General features: G+C 41.9%; 1 protein-coding gene across 1 annotated transcript; it reads left to right on the forward strand.

The window, feature by feature from the left end:
• The first annotated feature begins 3,283 nt into the window (after positions 1-3,283).
• On the forward strand, positions 3,284-19,123 carry LOC136442095 (transmembrane channel-like protein 1). The gene is made up of 24 exons (XM_066438719.1): positions 3,284-3,387; positions 4,700-5,135; positions 5,426-5,628; positions 7,501-7,699; positions 8,278-8,424; positions 9,916-9,991; positions 10,167-10,248; positions 10,786-10,892; positions 11,264-11,362; positions 11,603-11,742; positions 12,435-12,582; positions 12,872-12,915; positions 13,465-13,615; positions 14,140-14,319; positions 14,551-14,607; positions 15,017-15,181; positions 15,569-15,697; positions 16,088-16,155; positions 16,287-16,526; positions 17,040-17,165; positions 17,502-17,580; positions 17,775-17,995; positions 18,410-18,652; positions 18,967-19,123. Exons 1-24 carry the CDS (start codon positions 3,366-3,368, stop codon positions 19,121-19,123), a joined length of 3,519 nt encoding a protein of 1,172 aa, XP_066294816.1. The 5' UTR covers positions 3,284-3,365.
• Positions 19,124-21,749: the final 2,626 nt, after the last annotated feature.

Below are 21,749 nucleotides of genomic sequence, written 5' to 3' on the forward strand. Positions count from 1 at the left end.
CATGGTGGAAGGCTGGGGAGGGAGGTGAGGTCTTCTCCCAGCGTGTACATGATACGGCTAGGCTGCCTCCCACTGTCATGCTAGACTAGACTAGGCTAGACTAGGCTAGACTAGGCTAGACTAGGCTAGACTAGGCTAGGCTAGACTAGGCTAGGCTAGGCTAGGCTAGGCTAGGCTAGGCTAGGCTAGGCTAGGCTAGACTAGACTAGACTAGACTAGGCTAACTCATCACTCCCCAAACTATCATACAAGGAACCGTCCAGGGAGGAAGAAAGAGGGGTAGGTAACCGAAAATATTGGAGGATAATATAATAGAATGGACGGGCATGACACTAAGGGAAACATTGGGAAGACCAAAAAACGAAAACGGTGGAGAAAACTGGTTGTCAGATCATCTGTGCTGCCCCAACGGTGTAGCCTAAGGGGGAGATGAGAATTCCCACTACTGTTCCCACTTATCATACTTGAAATATAATGCCTATTCTATTTTCTGCGAGAGTAGTTCAATGAATATTTCGCATAACCCACAACAGATGAAGAGAAACTAAACTTGGAACAACTGTTAGTCTTTGGGTACCTTATGTGTGCCAAGTTTCGTTCCTTTTTGTTCAATCTTTTTCCATTGATGAAACCACTTCCTATTATTTTACAAACATTTAGCCATTATCGCTAAACGAATTGAATCATACCACTCCCTAATTTATATATACTAAGTCTCTTCAGTACATTGTCATTCTATAGGTTCTTCTCAGCCACTGCATTATGATACCGGAGCGCCCTTTTGACAACTCATTGTTTTATTCATCTCGAGCAATCATCCTCGGCATATTACCTCACTAATGGTTTAATTACTTCCGTTTTGTAAATCACTCATTTGCTGTGATCGTAACGCTGAACGAAGCTTCGCTTCTGGGGTGTAAAATTGGAGCCACGCTCGACTGCACATGGCGGACGTAAAAGCTGTTTGATTTTATGTAATAAGAAACATTAAGGTTTCACAAAACAGTGTCAGTGATTATGTAGTCTCTACCGAAGACAAGGTGGCGTCGAATGGTTGAGTTGCTAGGATTGCGGACACGAGGTCGAGAGGTCACGGGTTCGATTCCTGGCATTCCTGTAGCTGGCATTCCTGGCATTCCTGGCATTCCTGGCATTCCTGGCATTCCTGGCATTCCTGGCATTCCTGGCATTCCTGGCATTCCTGACATTCCTGGCATTCCTGGCATTCCTAGCATTCCTGGCATTCCTGGCATTCCTGGCATTCCTAGCTACACGTACCTCGGAAAGACAATTTACACGTATTTCCTCACTCCTCCCAGGTGGAAAAATGTTCCTAACTTTGGTTGGGGAAGTAAAAGGCAGTGGAAAGAAAAAGATAGGCTCCGCATTTAATAGTGCCCTAGTATCAGAGAAGAACAAGAAAAAGTAAGTGTGTCCGTCTATGGCCGGCTGGCAGGTTATTCACTCCATTTGGGTAGATTCTACTATTTTATCAACAAGCAAAGGCGTCTGGTAGAGACTAGTGATTCTACCATGGCAAAATAATTTACTTCTCTGAACATGTAGCAAAGTGTTTCTTGAATGGTTTGATGATTTAAAAGTAATAGTTCAGCAAATTAAGTAATATGCGGAAGTTGAATTAATGGGAGGAGTTTTTTTTATAATTTGTGACAGATCTAGATTGACATTATTTTCAGCCTTCGATAAAAAGGAAATTAAAGTACAAGTGCGCATTTAATTTCAAAAGAATACATTTTCAGGGACAAGTCGTAAACAATTACACCTCTATAGTATAGTGAGATGTGCAGTTGATGCAGATATATTTTTTTTAATCTTTGAATAAATGTAATAAACATTATTTACTCATTTCACAATCATAATGAACTTGATAATATGATGTATAGTGAACCTAGGCATTGATAGATGTGATGATTACAACAACGCGCAACCACGACGTCACCAGGGACGTATTAGCAAATTCTACAAATTACAGGCAATCAGTTTTCGTTCTGATGCATTCTCTATGATATGGGTAGACATGCTTGGTTGCTATCTACGTGCATGTTCCAATAATTTCATACTCTTTATTCAAACATTTTCTGTGAAGTTATAATTTTTTCTTGGACGAATTTTATTCAGTATTATACTTTTCTTAATAAAGTTCACTTACTTTGTGGCATTTGTCTTTTAACTGTGGATGATTATGATAAAATTGTATTTTATGTAACTTCATTGTAGCTTCATTGTAACTTCATATCTCGTGATCTGATCATATTTTCACTCACATCATATATGTTAATCCAGCTTCAGTTGTTTAGAAGCATAATTATGATTTTATACTTATGCTTTTATACAAGTGCCTTTTTCATTAACGAAAATGTTTGTCAGTGTGTATGCTTTATTTTGGTAAACCTTGATACTGTTCTTTCATTCTAGAAACCACAGCGTCATTTCAGATGCTCTTTTAGGCGATTTCTTTTCCTCTTCAGAAAAAATACAGACTATTTTACATCAGTGATGGAAACATGGCTAATAGCCGCTTTTAGAGTGGACATAAAATGCTTCAGTGAGACACTCGGCCGTAGATGACGTGACTTTGACACATGTTAGAGTAATGGCGACCGTAAAACCTTAACAACACCAAGTACGCTTGGTCAAGTCGTTAGGTAACGACGATTAGACTATATTTAGGACGATCGTATGTTTTTACATGTGGTAGTAAAATAACAAATGCTTCATTTCCCAATCGTAATCAAGTTTCAAAACACGTAGTGTGCACTAAAGACAATATCAGTTTGTAGGTTGTTGCTGTGTGGACTGGACTAGATGCATTTCTGGACTAGAAAAACGGACGGCAATAACTTGAGAAGTTGATTGACCATTCAATATCGACAAATTAACCAAGCGACCAAAATTGAAAACAAACGAAAAGGATATTGAGAAAGATAAGAGAATTAACATTGTGCTTTAGCTGGAACTGACGTTGTGTATATTCTATCACAGATTGCTATAGTACTACAATAATACTATTATACAAATCACATCGATATGAACCAAACATACTAAGGCAGAGAAATGGGATCTTTAATGTTATATATTAATGTAAATATAATAAAAAGTGCGCCCTTACTACGCTTACTGCTAATGCATTTTCAAATAAAGTATCAAAGTATGAAAAGTATATTTCTATAAGTTATAATGCAACACCGCAACTCCTGTAAATGGTTATGGATTTAATTGTCATTCTTAATTGCGGGTTTCCTTTTGTATTCCACTCACAGATTCAGACAGTACACATTACCGACTGACTACGGTCTGTCATCGGTTTGACACGTTGGAGTGCTCTTAATCGGCAGCACCACACCATGGCGTCCGCACCCAGTATAAGTAAGTCTTGTTAACTTCATACAGTTAGTTGTAACTTGTTTCTGTTACCTTCGCGAAGAAGGCTATATTTTCGGTAGCGTTTGTGTGTGCAAATGTGGATGAACAGCATAACTCAAGAATGCCTGCATAGATTGTCTTTATATTTAGTATGAGGGTAGGTCTTGATAAGACCTGGAAATGATTAGACTTTGGGCCCTTAGCGACTTGTGCCGGTACTGCAGCGGAATTTCCTGTTTTGATATCTCGTTGCCACTGTTTTTGGTGTGTCTGTATGTTTGTGTGTTTGAAGTCATGTGAATACAGTGCAGTGACGCTAGCCACGACGGCGACACTGACCGGAAGTTAGGTCAAAGGTCACAGAAAGGTCTCAGAAAATATTGTCTCATTTCCTGTCATGAATTTCCTGCTATATACATGTCTGTTGCCTTATTGGAACCAGTGGGGAAATGAATGAAACAAAATCAGCTAGAAATTAAAGAATTAAACAAGAAATTCACAGAAAGTAAGAATATTTCAATGAGGCATGAGATTTCTTGTTTATATAATGTATGATGTGATGAGAAGAGAAGTCAAATGCATGAGACGTTATGTTGCCATTGTCGATTAGACACACAGACTCGTGATTAAATCCCTATGCTAATTGGTATGGAAGCCCAGTGTACGTCTATAATAATGTTACAATAAGCAAGAATAGCATTGTGCACGTCACGAATCTTATATCCATATTCATTTGCGCATGCATGATTTACGCCGCATTTTTTATGTATTCTCCTCCACCTCGTAGCAAATATATAGTTTTAATATCTTCCTACCGACCAAAATTATCGGGAGACCATACGAGGCTTTACTGTGACCTTTACAGTGGTGTTTGGTAGCATAGGTGGATTAAAAATCATTGGCTTTGCAGGTTGCAATTATTTTTCCAAATAAGCTTTCTTTTTCAAAATATGTTAATAAGTATCCACAGGGACCAACATTTATAAAAGGCAATAAGTTGTATTTGCATAATAATTAACGGACACGCCTGACGTTTTTCAGTTATCACGGTGTTAAAGTATAGAACGCTGAACAATGATAAAGGAAAGGAAAATTACCCTATCGATGATAATTCTAGCTTATGGTGGCAATCGCCATCTTGCGAAATTGAAATTGACTGCAATAGTAAAAGTTCCCACTATGTTTGCAGATACGATATTTATGTTATGCGACTTGCAGCCGATATATAGACCTTGAAATGATTTACTAAGGGCTAAATCAGCTGGCCAAGTATCTAATGTGTTTGTTTGTTTGCTTCTTTGTTTGTTTGCCGCAGCTCCCAGAGAAGACTCCAGTGGTGGTTATGACGTAGAATCGCTGCACTCCCTGGGCTCGGAGTACCAGAGCACCCACACGAACTTCAGTCAAGACTGCGACGAAGCCATCTACCGGGAATGGGGACTGAGGCCCAAAGGTTACGACAGCGACCAGGGTACGCCCCAGGGAAAACGGCGGGCCGATCAAGGCACGCCCCAGGGAAAACGCCGGGCCGACCAGGGTACGCCCCAGGGAAAACGCCGGGCCGACCAGGGTACGCCCCAGGGGAAACGCCGGGCCGACCAGGGTACGCCCCTGTCAAAGCGCAGAGTGGAACAGGGTACGCCCCTGTCAAAACGCAGAGCGGAACAGGGTACGCCCCAGGGAAAACAAAGAGCCGACCAGGGTTCTCGAAGGGGCCAACTAAAATCTCAATCCAACGTGGCTTCTATTGAGTAAGAATACTACAAGTTTCTTTCCTTTCTTCAGTACTGTCACCAGAGTAATGCTTAGACTAGAAAATTGGAAACTATAAGAGACATTAGAGCCTTTGAAATGGCAGCAGGTTGTCACCTTTTTCTTCAGCAAGATAATGAAGTTATAAATCTCTTGAAAGGTACGGTTGCTTTGTCCTTTCTTTTACAACAATAACAATGGAACCTTGGTTATATGCAATAATTATTAGGCTAACAACACAACACAAAACAAGTGAAAACACTATCTGGTCTTTCGACGTATTTTTCAGGAGCTTCGAGGAGACGAAGATTGATGTGGTTGAGGAGCAGGGCGGACCGGCCCGTATGTGGCGGAGCGCGGCGGGGAGAGTGATGCAGGAGGGCCGCAGGAGGAGTCGGCTGGACCGGCGGAGGGTCCGGAGGATGAGCCGGGTGGAGGAGGGTGTGTTGAAGAAGCTGCTCCCCAAGGACGAAGAAAGTGACTGGTGCGTACGTAGTTACTAAGTTAAACGTGAATACGGAGGTATGTTGTCGGTCTGTGTGTTTGTTTGTTTGTTCTGGTGTGTGTTCGTAGTTATTTGAATATTGTAGACTGACAGGATGTGAGGCGGATATGGTGTAACCGCAGAGACTGGTAGGATGGAAAGGTTGGCTTGGACCGGGTCCAAAGTTGGTCCCAATGGAAAATGAATAGACAGGATTAGCGAAGAAATTTAGAAAAATTAAGGAAAAAAATAAGAAATTATTTCACGGAGGTCTGAGATATTCAATTTCTCATTCAAAGTAAGTTTCCTTCCAACCGACCCTTTTAAAGTTTCAAACCAGAAAAGGGTAAGGCGCAGAGTCTACCACAGTAGAAAATTTTTTTTTTAAAGATGTGCTGTGAATATACATAGTTACGGTTGTTGGGGACATTTAAAAGCCAGACTGGCCTGGGTTACAGAGTAAGGGGTACTATTGAAACATCGTAAGGCGTAGGTCACCAGCGAAGGCATCAGGGACTTAATTACATGATAACTCATCAAACCTTCATTCTCACCCCATGCACCCTGTGATAAAACATTTAGTACGATGAAAAAAAATAATCTGTACTTTCCGGATGATAAATACCCCAAAACTGTTTTCTGGCTGACTATAGTGCCCAAATATTTTGAATGCCCTTGAATTCGTTCTGGTCAAAGCAACGTCCATAAATATATCACATTTAGAAAAATGCATTGTCCGAACCTGGCCACCCCTTCTATTGTCTAGTAGGAAAATCGTTGTAATCACACGACTTTGCAAGCCCAACTCTCAGTCTACAAGTCTACATCTATCAATCAGAAAACCCCATTACGCGGTACAATGTGCGCTAAGACGTCGTAAGGGCACGTTTTGTACTTCCTTCCGTGATCTCTTCTTCGCTGGAAGCAGAGGTCTTTAAATCACAGCCATCCCGATCGATAGTGACACGGATGGATCGTTTCGTGATTTCAAAAAGGCGAAATAACGGTTTTCGTTTAACTCTTGAAATGTGGTAGACCCTTGACATTTGTAGTAAACTAAGAAGAGACTTTACAGGTTATTCTATGCGGTGTAACACTGGCCACAATCTTTGTCGTCTTGATAGTTTTCGCTATTGAGTAACAGCTACATCTCGTGGTCGGTAGAGCGAAACGTTTCTAGGCCGAGGACGAGGTCTGTATCATCCATTATGCTGTCTGCCTGTTCTGTGCGTGAGCAATGGGCTTGTCTCAGTGGTCAATCAGTGCTCTAATAAAGTAATAACCGTGACAATCACACGTACGTACGCTTCGCCGAAGGTCACTACAAATATTTGGTCGTGTGGCCGCTCTTGTTGAGACATTCCTCAGCGGCGGAAAGGTTCAAGTTACGCCTCAGAGACGCCCATCTCAAGAAATATCACGTCGGCCCTCTACGGTTCATGTTTAGCGTAGTGAGCAACAAAGGGCGTAGATGTCGCCATTTTTCCACCAGAGAAATCAAGAAAGAGTCCGGAGGTTTTACGACCGTCAGGAGAGTGGCTTCGAGCGATCAGCCCCAGAGGGTTCGACCTGGACAGCGTCCCTAAATCTAATCTATCCTCATCGAGAAAGAGGAGTTTTGGGAGGCAGGCAAGCGTGCACCTTTCTCGGGTATAAAACGCCCCGGCAGTGATGTAAGTGGATCATGGAGGGCAACAACGCAACTAGAGTACTTCGGCGCAAGACTGACACATGTTTCACCTCACTGAGAACGACGATCTCTTTGATACTTTAAGCGGGAAAGTGCATTAACAAAGCAACAACTACACTCCAGAGATACGTCATTGCTGCACATGAAGTCTGAACTTAAAACCTTTTGGAGACTTGGGGTGTTCTTCTAGGAGAGGTCCATTCTATTGACCTGTTCGTGGTGGGAGGGAACGTCGCCATGCCTGTCCTGGTCCCGTTGAACGTGAATGTCCGCTCGCTTGACCACCGGCCAGCTCGCATGTCACACATATCCATCCGGAAATGTCAGCGGGAGAACCTAGACTACCTCCGGCGGAACTTCAGCTGCAAGGACCGGTCGGCTTACCCAATGTGGGCTTCCTGCTATGTAACCAATTTTTGGAGGCCATCTTTTGTGACGGGACTCTGTTCTTTTCAGATGAAATCTTTGGAATGCACTTTGCTTGTTCAAAAGCTGGTCCAGTATACCTTATATTTCAGTACTTTTAAAATTTCTTTCCGGCTTTGCAATGTCAGTCCTTCTGACAACAGTTTGTGTTGTACACAGTGTTGACCAATGATAGATGTGATTAGAATCCAATGCTTTTATTGAACACATATTGGGCCAATGATAGGCCTGATGACAAATGTTTGTGTTCTAACACAGTGTTCACCAATATCAGGTCTGATGACAAATGCTTGTGTTTTAACACAGTGTTGACCAATGAAAGGTCTGGTGATAAATGTTCGTGTTGTAAACAGTGCTGACTAATGATAGACCTGATGACAAATGTTTGTGTTCTACACAGTGTTGACCAATGACAGGTTTGATGACAAATGTTTGTGTTGTACACAGTGTTGACCAATGGCAATTCTGATGGCAATCGTTTGCGTTCTACACAGTGTTGACGAATCACAAGTCTGGTGACATGTGTTTTTGTTGTACACAGGGACAGCGATGATGTATTAAAGCCCGGTGCTAGTGACGAGGAAGCGACAGAAGAAGAAATTCTGGAGAACATCCAGAGGCAGAAGGAGATCATCGAAGCCATCCGCAAACAGCCGTGGAGGATGAAGAAGAAGCTCAAAACACTTAAGTAAGACTATCTTCTTACAGCGTAATTGATTTCACCCTCGCAAATAAGGTTATGTTTTGGGTGCTGTTTGTTTGTCTTCTTTGAATAAAATTTTAGCGTGGCGTTTTCGTTTGCGAAATGAATGAAAACTTCGATTACTGGTCCCCTAGCGGTTTTCTATGGCACTGCAGCATAACCTCCGGTTTCTGTATCTTTTACATATTGTATACAGATGGTACAGTGGCGACATAATGCATTACAACCCTGCCTTAGATCCTGAAGGAAATACCTACGCGCAAAGACTGCCAACATTGCAACAGAGAACCAACTTTAACAGCTACATCTATTATTCCATTCCCAAGTGAAGCCTACAATTTCGGGGGTCGACAACCGTGTAGAACGAAACTATCAGTAACGTTTGATCAGCTAGGTTAAGTACACGGCCTAGTCGACGCTACATCCTTAATCATTAATCAAAGCTGGCACAAGCTCTAGCGGAGTCCATGTCAATGTCATCAGAATATTCTAAGTTTATGACTCTGACCGTATATAATGTTGATTTCATGTCGTTCATGGCCCTTACCTTTCCCTCAAAATGATGATGAATTGTCAATATCCAAAAAGGGGAGGGATTAAAAAAAGTCACAAAGAGGTGGGGAAAGACGTGCAAGGAATCCAATACAAGCAATACTTGGACTCAGCCTATTGATAACTACATAGAGGTTGGAGTGAAAGTGAAACGAAAAACGTAAAATGAAGAAGATTTGGCAAAAGATCCAGTCGCGGGCAAACTTTTATTTTTCATTTTTTAAAATTTATCTATTCATTTCGCACTTAAAAGTAATAAATACATAACAATGAAATACAATGAAAGAGAATATATAACAGTGCAGTGCAAGGAAGGCAGAAAGCTGTGTGCTTATGTAAGTTCTAAAAGACACAAACACAGTAAAACGTCACAAACTTGATGTTTGATGTTTTGATGTTTTGAAAGCCGGGTCTAGGTGTGGTTAAGTCCACTTCTTCACAACACAGATAATAGATATGTTACACGTTTTCAGCAAGCTTAAGCTTATAATTAACGTTGACCACGAATGCACTCATTGGCACAGAGCCAAAGTCAAGTTCTTTATCACACACGCCCCCTGCCCCTTTGGGAAATTTGCACGGAACCTTGCGACGCCCGTGTCATGTACACCAACATGTCATACAGTAACACAGTATCAAAGGGCTTCACAAATTTTTCGTTTTATGATCTCGTGTCCTGTCGAGAAGAAACGGCTCACATCTAAAAGATCCACTTTCAATAAAGAACTTGCATATCGAGATTGTTGTTTTCTGATATCAAAATTGACTTTGGCACTCAGAGGTATCAACAGCTGTTACAATGAAAATTAACAAAAAAGGTGTAGCGTCGTACTGTGTTTCAGCTAATCAATCTCTCTTGTAGAACGTACTAGATATAGATTAGTACGAAGGAATTAAGTGTTTTCTCTACATCTCGACGCACAGAGTCGCCCAGGACTATCTGGAAAAGTACGAGGGGAAACTGTCAAAGAGCAGAGGATACCAAGAGGCAACGGAGAGGGTATGTCCCTAGTGTTCTCTATCAAAACATTTCCCTTTCGTAAATACAGAAGGGTAGGGTATAAATATTGAATATTTAACAGTTACCTGATCTTTTGGCAATACTTGTGATTAACCATCTCATAATGATTATGACATGACAAGATCGTTACTAAAGAAAATTTTTGTTCTTGCAGGTTTGGAAGAAAATTCGGAGAGAACTGGCAAACTTTGCATCATTCTTCATCCCATGGGATACCAGGATAAAAACGATAGAAAGTAAGAAAAGAAATGCACATAAATTTATGAACTGTCATTAATTCATGACCCCCCCCCCTTTTGACCTATGCTAACGGCAAAATATTGATGGTGGTGGTGGTGGTGGCAGTCAGTATGCAATATGTATTTTGGACTTAAGTCGCTTAACGTTGCGACTAAATATTGGAATAATCATAACAATCGATTAGTATGTGCCTGGTCCTTACCAGAATATCATCAAGGCCAGTTAATAAGAAATCGACAAATGTCCTTAGCTAGTGAAAGCACATCCTATACACGAAAAATCTCCATAGTGACCAATATCCTGTAGTTTTCTAAGCAAACTATTTGTTCCATAGATGAAGAACAATGCTGAAGAATCGAAAATGGGCCCCTGTGTCCCTTTTTGTGGTTGATACAAAGTCAAGTGCAAATTGAAACGTCAGATTTATTGCTTATTACAATTTTAAAATGCATTGTTATGAAACGGTTCTCGTAATTTCCCTCGCGATTCAACCCATTCTAGGTCTCATATTCCGAAATTGCTTTATTTTCAAGGTTACTTCGGATCGGTGGTGGCATCATATTTCATTTTCCTGCGGTGGCTGTTCTGGATAAACATCGCCTTGTCCATTTTGATGCTGTCATTTGTGGTTCTACCAGAGGTAGGCTATAAAGGCTAAAGGCTTCTGGAATATGCGGAAAAATTCAGTCAAGGATCTTTTTTAGAGTTGCCAAAAGATGCTATATACTTTCCTCTTACCTGTTGAAGTACTTTAAGATAATCTGTTTTAAATTACACACAATGTACATTAAGGAATAACGCGGAAAATGAAATAATTTGTATTCTTATAACGTATAACATGTGACAAGTACAAGTTTCCGAGCAAACAAGTTCCCGGTGTAGCGGGCCAGACTACACCCCTTGTCATAAGACATTGTATAGTACACCCGGGTGTATTCTAACCAGGGGTATATTCTGGCCTATTACACCGGGTTACATATGACAACGGATGTTTCATTTCCATTTACCCAGCTTCTCGTGGGATTACCGTACGGCTCTTTACCGAGAAAGGCGGTACCAGAACCAGAAATGCACCGTGCAGAAAACATCGCGACTATTTGGGATTTTGGGGTAAGATTCAAACTTGATCTTGTTCAGATTAGTTGTTTCATAGCGTTTTTACTTTACTTTTTCTGGTGGATTTCTTAGAATTATAGCTTAAAGCTGCATACATACCCATTCTATTAAGCATCTATGTCTTTACATAAAGAATTATATAGATTGGCAATATTTGATTCGGTTAGAACAAGTCTTTTAATTGCAAATATACTCATTCTGATGACACTGCCGTTCCTTATTTGATGTCCACAGGGCTATATGAAGTTCTCTGTGCTGTTCTACGGGTACTACAGTAACCGGAAGTCCATCGGCAGTGGGTACCAGTTACCGCTGGCGTACTTCCTGACGGGGATAGGCATCTTTGTGTACAGCTTCGCCGTCATTCTCAGAAAGTCAGTCACACACTTTTTAATGTTCACTCTAGGTTTCCATTCTGACATTTTTCTATTTCTTTCACAACTTTATTCATCACCACCAATTTTTACAACCAACAACAAAATCAAGTTAAAATCACAACATCATAGTAAATTGTAGCAATACTTAAAAGTAACATTACAGGAGCGATACAACATTGTATACAAAAGTTAACTACCTGTGACAAATAGGTACATACAATAAGAAGTATGACATCATTACATAAAAATCAAAGCTTAAAATAGTAAGTTAAAATGATATTACACGTCCTGTTGTTTCTCAAGAGGTGCTTGGGTATTTATACTGGTTAAGTCTGTTTGTCTCTGCTGACATAGTGTTCTCATATATACATGAGCATCAGTAGTTTTCTATTCAAAATGTTATGTGAGGTGTGAACAATTGGAGATGTATACTAAAGTTACAAAAAACATCCAGATATAGGGAACGAACTCTACCTACACCTCCTTAATAGTCCCTTGACCTACGGGTCGTTGGGGGGACAAGGTAGCATCTATGTAATCGTATTTGCATTGCCATTGGATGAAGTTCCATTTGTTAATTCAGCAACGCAAATGATTTCCTGCGTTTATTTGTTACCAGTCATCAAGTCAAAATCAATGACAAACGTTGTCTAGATATTAAGTAAAGTATTATTTCTTGTGATCTAAAGGATGGCGAAGAACTCCCGGATGGCGAAGCTCTCGACTGAAGATGACCAGTTCACGTTCTGCTGGAAGGTGTTCTGTGGGTGGGACTACCTGATAGGGCAGTCGGACACCGCGGACAACAAGTTTGCCGCCATCTCCACAGGAATCAGGGTGACAAATATTCCTTTGTCATAGACGTTATGCTGAACATTGGTCTTTACGGTCTTCCTGGTGCTTTTCAAATATCCTGCAATAGATATTGTCTTTCAAATATATAGCCCATTTTATATTACGAATGCCCAAAATGACAACGACGAAATGGTTTGCGTGGGCGATGAAATGGTTTGCGTTGGTGTCGAAAATTGTCGTTATGGGCCTTCGGAACGTATGATGATGTCTTCTTTCATATAGTCGAAGTAAGATCACCCTCTAATCGTTACTTTTCGCTACCCAATACTAGGAGGCTATTCTTGAAGAAGAGGAAAAGAATAAAGACGAAAGAAGGTTGAGTAGAATAATATTGCAGTAAAATAATGTACACGAGTTTCTCTTTACTGCTTTTGAATCGATACCGTACGATGTACATGGACATGTATTTCAACATTAATCACTTTTCTTTCTTGTCGACCATGCGACACAAAATTCCAGCATGAAAGAAAAGTAAGTATGCAGTCCTATACATGCTAAGCTAGTCACTGTAGCATGTCGTTGGTGGATCGACATGATGACCAAATGTAGACTGGCACAACAAAGATCGAAGAATAATTAATTTGGTTGGAATTCCAAATGTCTGTGGTTTGGGGAATCTCGCTTCATACCATTCGTGGGTGACTTTTAGGACATTTGATATGTATGTGAAAGTTACAAAAACGAACAAAATCAAAGTTGATAGAAAACATTTCGTCCTCTTCAGCACTGGTAATGTACAACCCCTGTGGCCAAAAAATACAGGCACTATCTTGCTGGCCTAGGTGTACCAACCGTACTCAAGGCTAGGTGAACAAAAGTATTGATATTTTTCTCAGTGCTGTTGATGATCATGATCTGTTGCAGATGTCTGATCCTGATCCTCCGGATCCTGGCGAACTTCATGATCGTGATCCTGCTGGCGGGAAGCGGGTACGCGATCCAGCTGGTGGTGGAGAGATCCGAGCAGTTTGAGAAGATGGATCAGGCTCTGCTCAACTGGTGGGAACAGAATGAGGTAAACATGCAAAATCAGCCAGATGGTGTCGGCCAATCAGGAGCTTACATTTGATAATGATTATGAGGCCGTGATTGTATGTCATTGGACGGCCAACAAGTGCGGGATTATTCTTTGTTCGTAACATTACCTTTCGGGGTATGCGTATTTTTTTAATAATCATTTTTTACTCGTTGGTTTATTCGATGGCTATGGGAGCCAAGCAGGCACCATATACACCTAGCTAGGGGCAGGACAATAACGCTTTATTCTGCTATAATACTGAGGTGGAAATGTTCAGTTCTTCCGTACAAAATATAGTTGATACATGAAGTATCCAACTACATGTAGCACTGAGAACACTACTTTCTTAGACATACACACCCGTTTCCCGACCATTTCGTCCACCACAGCAGAGGTGCAACAAAACCCCCAAAACATCTATTTTCAGTAAACCATGTAAGAAATCTATGATAGATTCCCTGCAGTACATAAAGATCATAGATTTCCAAATACTAAAACTCCAACTATATGTCTTTGTATAGGTCTCCATGGTAGTGTCAATCATCACCATGGTGTTCCCTGTGTTCTTCGACCTCATTGGTCAGATGGAGAAGTACCACCCCCGCGTCATGCTGCAGTGGCAGCTGGCGAGGATCATGGTCTTGAACTTGGGTAACCTTTACACGCTGATGATCGCGCTCTTCAAGAAGGTCAATAACCTGGTGAGCTCTCGAAATAATTACATTGCAATGCTTCGAATTTTATAAGAAAACTTTCCCATCATATTTTGTACAAAATAGGCATATATTTTTATTGAGAATCGAAGCAGTGATGTGGTGACGTATTTTGTGTCTACACATTCACACAATTGTAATGTAAGCGTTTTTTTCTAGAACTAGTATATCTTTCCGTTTTTTTTTTTGTCATTTATGATGCTGTGTTCTGGAACTTAGGCTGAAGAAGCAAGGAAAGCAAGGGTAGCTCTGGATACTTTGCACCAAGTGTCGGAGGTAGGTAAAGCTGCTTACATATCTCTTTGCTAAGAGCATTATTCCGACTGAATAGAGACCTGGTGGAAGTATTGGTCCAGTATTTCAATCTAAGTCTACCTTTGGCGTAACAACAGGTGTGTTGCTCCGAAGGGCGGTTATAACGGCTATATAGATATACAAACAGGAGTAAAAGAATCTTGACCCAATCAGTCTCCATTGAACCGGGACGGGGGTCGCTACCATCTACCAACAATCTTCAACCAGTTGCTCATGTGACACTTCACAACGATGATGTGTTCTGCAGATCTGATCTGCTGAGCAATCAGGTCACCAGTCATCCCGAAAAAGACCAGATCAGAGGACTTTTTGAAATTTCGTGTATACTTAATTTCTTTCTGTAACTGGTGAATTTCGCATCCTTTTTCAGAACGCCAGCTGGGCTCTTCAGAACGTGACGGCATCAGGCATGATCCAGGAGATCCTTCAGCTCGATGAACACATGCTGGCGAGCGCCAACGACACGCAGGTGGTGGAAGCTCTCACCAGGCTGGCTGGAATCAAGGAGCAATGCTGGGAAACCATCGTGGGACAGGTTTGGATGCATCTCTCATGTTAATTGTCGTGAATAAGCCATGTCACAGTTCCGAATGCGCATGTGCCGTGTAATACATTGTGGTCTGGTTCAAAGTTCAAAGTTCAATAAGTCTTGGTTCACTCCATCGCCAGTACCACTGATTTAGTAGATTTTATGGTCAATTGAAGTAGGGTAATCATTGATCAATGCTGACTGGGCCATTTTATTTGCGCTCACTGTTTGAATCATTCGCCATTTAATCGGTTTCCAGTACTTTTTAACACAAAATTAACATATCATTCTCACAAAGATCCCTTCTACTTTTTGAGGTGCGGGGATGGCCAGATATAAATACAACTTTATAATGCATCTTTTTGAGAAAGTCTCTGTACTATTCGTCCACAGGAAATGTACAAACTATCTGTGTTTGACATGGTCGCCACCCTGGTGACCACCATCATAGTGGACTTCCTCCGCGGGCTGTTTGTGAGGTTTGCTAACTACTGTTGGTGCTGGGACTTGGAGGCCAAGATTGTAAGTGACATTTGCTCATTTGGTCTAAGATTCAATCTAATCATTTCAACTACGCCTGTTCCAATTGAAAATATATCCCGAAATTCTGCAAAGAACATCTTAAAGAATAAAAGCTCATCACCTTGATTCGGGACGGCGGCAGGTATCGACTTCTGGGCACCTTTGACCCACTCCTGACGTCAAACATCCAGAAGACATGTATTCGTCGGGAAATTGGGTCAAATTCATGATGAAAGCCGAAGTATTCAGTTGAACATTCTTTCATTTTGCGCCATCTATCTAGGTACAAATTTCAAATACAAACAACGTAGTAAGTCAAGGGCAATACAATTGAATGCAGAACGTGCTGTTGATAGAAGATTTACATCAACCGCTCTTCCTTCATTCCAGCCCGGCTACGGTGAGTTTGGTGTTGCCGAGAATGTGCTACACCTCATCTACAATCAAGGGATGATCTGGTAAATGATTTTCTTTTTTTTTGTTTTTTGTTTGCTTCGTTGCCACGATTGCTTTTATTCTTTACATGTTGGCTGTATGAGAAGAAGACCATTGTTGAGTATTCTGATGACTGTCGTTCCTTCTTCTACAGGATGGGGGCGTTTTTTGCTCCTTGCCTGCCTGTCCTGAACGTGCTGAAGCTGATCGCTCTCATGTATTTCCGGAGCTGGGCGGTCATCATGTGTAACACGCCTCACCAGCGGGTCTTCCGCGCCTCCAGGTCCAACAACTTCTACTTCGTCCTGCTGCTCATCATGTTGTTTCTGAGCATGCTCCCAACGGGCTACGTCATGGTGTCTATAGAACCTTCCAGGAACTGTGGACCGTTTAGGTAAACATAATGGGCTTATCACTATAGAACCTTCCAGACACTGTCAACAGTTTGAATTAGAAAAACACAATAGCCTATTATATAACCTTTCAGGAACTGATGACCGTTTAAGTCTACTCTAAGGGAAATGCATTTACGTCACAGATGATGTATATTTCCCTTTTCGCTGCTTTCGAGGGGGCTACAAGCTTAAGCCCCCCCCTCTCACTGACACACTGGCGTCGTCGCTGCGGCCGATCGAATTGACAAAGCACTCAACGACTTTCATCAACAAAAAACGAATCTTTTTAAGCTTTTTGTGTGCCGCGGGTCCAGTGAGTGGGGGGCTTAAGTCACGTTTGGAATCGCATCCTTCCTACTGCAGCGCCACCTAGCAGTGCTGTATAGAAACATTCAGCTCTGATGATGGTTGCAGAAGGACTATCGAAACGATGGCAGGCGAATATCCCTTGGTTTTGAGAAATGAACATTGTTATGCATGCACTTCTGGTTTTGTTTGATACTTATTCGCAGCGGCAGGCGGCGGATGTTCGACATCATCTCGGACACGGTAAAGGAACAGTTCCCGGCCTGGCTCACCACCGTCCTCAGCTACATGAGCACTGCAGGGGTCATACTGCCTGTCTTCATGCTACTTGTGTGAGTCGTGATATCTTGTATACTTTATCCACTTCTGTTGGGTGCCGCCAGGCGGCATTGCATGAGATAACATCATGGAAGCTAACTTAAAATCATTAGGTCCTGATCTTTTCGTCTTTTTATTCCCACATCACAGTTCGTATATGTAGTCTTCTTAGAAGCGCAGTAACTTAAACAAAAGACCTTGTGATTTGGTCGTATCAGTGACGTCTTTTGTCTTTACAGTTATCTAGCCAGTACACTTTAAGTGCATATATGTCAATTTTTTCTGCTTCTAGATTACTAGAAATTTATTTGTCATAGAGTTGAAAATATATTTTATTCCATGCCATTCAGAATGGCGATATACTATCTAGAGTCTTTGGTTCGATCGTACAAAGAGGCCAACAACGATCTAAGGATACAGCTACAATACGTAAGTCTAGATATTTTTCTCTTGCCCCATACCCCACAGTATTTTGAGATTTTTGAATCTGTAAATGAATCCATTTCTTTGAGAAAATATGAGTGAAATGTAAGCATAATCCATGTGTAAAATTTGATCGTACAATAGAGGAGATTTTAGCTGTTGTTTCATTTATCTTCTTTTGCTTATTTTTACAATTGAAGGAAAGGACAGAAGGAAAAAAGAAAGTTTACGAAATGTCCGCGGCGAAGAACGACCAGAGTGACGGTTCGGGATCCAGCCATGTCAGGTCAAGACACAAGGCACAGGTTCCGAACGGCCGTCTTCCCCCGGGCACGCCACTGCCGAGGTTCGGGCCCAAGGCCGGGTCCCGAGGGCCAGGCGGGTCTGTTGGGTTCCAGAGGGCGTTCTCCCCTCAAGTCAGGTCTGTTGGTCCTCACTGATTGTATCTTGTACAGTTGATAAGTGTGTACGATTACGTGTGCCTTTTGTGGCCAGATTTCCAGTACCGTGGGCAACAACGCCGAATGAATGTGAAATGTCGATATTGTTCTGACCATAGATATGTGACTTTTGCTATTCCGTTCCTCAGGGAAAATAAGTTGATAGCGTACATAGTAATTATGCATTTGCCATAATGCCGTGGCTACATTTGCCACACCTGCGGGCAGCAACACATGATAAAAATGGAATGTCGATATGGCTCTTGCAATTGATATGTGATCATGATTCTTGTTTTCCCTTTTCTGAGGCAAACACAAAGTTTTTTCATTGAAACATGGTCATACAAAATTTCATCAGAACGGAAGTGACCACAATGGCGAGATTATTTTCACAGGTTCCTTCCCGTGAGGCAGTACGTCAACCCGTACGAAGGTGTGATCCTGACCCCCCACCACCAGCAGATGGTACAGTCCCAGCCCCACCAGCGGTTCCGCCGGGTGCAGTACACCCCCCAGCCGGGCACCCGGCTCGTGGCAGTCCCCATGGGCCACACGGCTGGCAGGGGCCCACAGCCGCACCCACAGCCACACCCACAATCGCATCCACAGGCGCCGCCTGGCGGGTTCGCCCAGCAAAGGCAAGCATCATCTGTATTATGAAAGATTTTGCACACTAACCACTTACCTAGAAGCTTACGACGCTCTGACATGACCCAAAGTCTATATCATTATCATGCGACTTGAAGGAAAGTGTGCCCTATAGTAATTGTATGCAGAGATGAAGATTGTTTACGTTTTCGAAAGTTTAATCTGGCCGTTGTGTCACCAATGCAATCATCATGAAACAAACACGTTGCGTGCAGTACCATAAAACCGTACAAATTGCGCCCCTAGCGGCGACAGTTTGTGTTGCACTGCATCTGACGAGTTTTCCACATTTCGTTTTCCTCAGACGAATGACGACAGGAAGACTTTCCGCTCGAGGAGCGGCCTCCATTCTCGTTCCCGAGGGCTATCAGCTGGTACAGGTCCATGCGGACGCTGGGGACGAGGCTCCCTCCTCCCAGGAGACCTCCTTCGTAGACGACGACTTTGACAGCATCGGATAGGCGTACAAATCGCGCTCCTAGCGGTCAGCCCGGGAGAGGCAGCGAGAAATTGTGTAACACAGGTTTTCATTGACGTTAAGGGCTCCGGTCACGAGAAACTGTGGCTTACGTGACGTTTTGAATATCTTGAGTGTTTGTCTGCTTGTACATTGCATTCAGCTTATTTCTTCTAACATGAAATTCATACATGTCGTTCTTCACTGCTCCGCTAGGAGTGCTGTGTCGTCAATATTCTTAGAATTTAATGTACTGGTAACCTACTTTTTCACGAATAATGAAAATAAAAGGCCAGATTTTGAAAACAATAGGGAAAACAAAATCGAAAGGTAACATGAGAGAAGTGCATATTTTTTTCTATATCCGAACAAAGTACGATTATCGTACTCATATCAGTAAACGAAGCCAGAAAATATGGTACTGTCTATCAGTAAGAACTTGTATAGCTAATGTCTTGATATTGTTCTTTGTATATTCCACTTGATAAAGAGACGCATGGGAAATTCCATTGAATAAAACTTTGGCGGCAATATCAATACCCGAATATGGAGTGATATTTCTATAGCTATGACAACGTGGTCGGTAAGGTCTTTCATTTCTGGGGATATTGCATTTTTCCAGCGAAGATGAATGAAGGTCTGTGTGACCCAAATTTCATCTACAAAAAATGGGAACAGCCCTAGATACGGGACAGCTTCTGTAGCAAGAGATTGATTTTGACTGCTCCAACTGGCCACCTATTTAGTTTGTGCTGGGGGGGGGGGGGATCCGACATAAACTAGGCTCTCACCCCAGCTACCAACTGGCTGCTTTCTTTCACCCTGTAGCAATATTAACTTCATATTTCTTTAAAATGTTCACTATATTCTGTTTCATTCATACGAAGTTACTGCTTTGGATACGTACACGCGTTTTTGCGGTCTTTCGATCTTCTCAACTGACTGTGGTTCATACTAATTCAGCTGAAAATAAATTTTCTACAGCAGAAATTTCTAAAGCCGTCAACATTTGTCTTATCGAATCTAGGTATACTTTCACTGTCTTTCTCTAGAAGGCTTCGGGTACCGTGGCCAAAATATGTTTATCGTAGGCCATTTTTGGCGCCCCCCCCCCAAATGTATAGCTGTTATTAGTATCAACGTTCACGTATACTAGCTTTGTATCTATCTCTATATAGCTTCATTGGCTCTATCTAGAACCCACTGCAAATACGGATAGGAGCTCCGGAGGGATGAATACCAGGCTAGTGCGTCTTAATGTTCAGGCGTACTTCAAGTCCCTTCCATACATCCAGGATCTTTCCATGACTTTGCTCAAGACCACTACACAACGAAGGTCGCCGCTAGGCTGGAAGTAACCTTGGATCCATATGCATGCTGTTTTAACTCCAATTCGCTCCTCTGATCGCATCCAAGCAGAATACTAGTATGACGTTCCCGACTATGAGTTTTTGAAAAACCCATAATCGGCTAGCGCAGACGACTTTTAAATGCTAGTAGCAGTAAGCAACCTCACAGACTAGCTCTCAACCACAGATGACCTTGCTGACGACTAACCTCCAATCATGGTCAGGCAAAGTCGGAAGGCCATGCTCGGCTACGTGTGACAGGGGCTTCATGCAGACAGCAGCAGTTTCCGAGCGAACACCGTAATTGTAGTTAGGCCATTTCGCAGAAAAATTCATCATCATCCCCGACAAGAGATGTTCCCATCCGGGCTGAGCTGGAGTCCAATTACGGATATTATTACCCTCTAATGCCCCGTTTTACTTAGAATCAATCTGAAGCTTAACGATCACAGCGACGAGAGGAAGAAAAAAAATCGATAGCATCTACAGATAAGAAACAACTTGGCTTGCTGACAGGCATTCCGGCTGTCCATCAACATCTAGAAGACAAAGAAAAATGACAAATGTGTGTATAGTATGTATGACCACTTATCTGTTGGATTATCAAAAGTAACGTAATTTCCGTTACCAATGACTCTACTTGCTCTTAAAGATCGGACGCGTGATCATATGTATTCCGTCTTGATATGATACTAATTTCGGTGATTTTGGCAATGGTAGAAGAGTGCAGATAAGAGTGAATGACTGGACGTTGCCTTCGCTCAGCAAAACAATCTACAAGTCTGGCGATACAGTGATAATCATCTATCAATTTAAAGTGGCAAGAACCGTAAGAAATATTCTAAGATACAGTAGATCTTTCTATGGCATGCGCCAAACATGTACCTAAACGGGGACAGACATTAATATTCACGACCAAAAGACGAAGAGTATGAAATTATTCTCGTTTCTTTTCGAATTCTAACTCCACAAGTACGACAAAATATGTGAGGCTGAGAAATGTTGATGCAATCTACCTCTCTTGTGGGCAAAAATTCAACGCTATTGAACAAAGTTAACTTAGAGCTTTCTGAACTAAGTTTGATATCTCCAAAAAGTCGTCTTCCTAGCCATTTTCCGCAACAAAAAGTATTATTTTGGGGAAAATCTGCTTGCAACAACCGTTCGCCAATAGAAAATACTCTGAAAGGTGGTGCTTTCTAGTAGCTAAATCCTGGACGTAGATGAACCTGACCCCTTGTTGTCCATACATGTCATACAAATGCAGGATAATGTCACAAA

This window comes from Branchiostoma lanceolatum, chromosome 9, assembly GCF_035083965.1.
Source record: "Branchiostoma lanceolatum isolate klBraLanc5 chromosome 9, klBraLanc5.hap2, whole genome shotgun sequence".
Taxonomy (NCBI): Eukaryota; Metazoa; Chordata; class Leptocardii; order Amphioxiformes; family Branchiostomatidae; genus Branchiostoma; species Branchiostoma lanceolatum.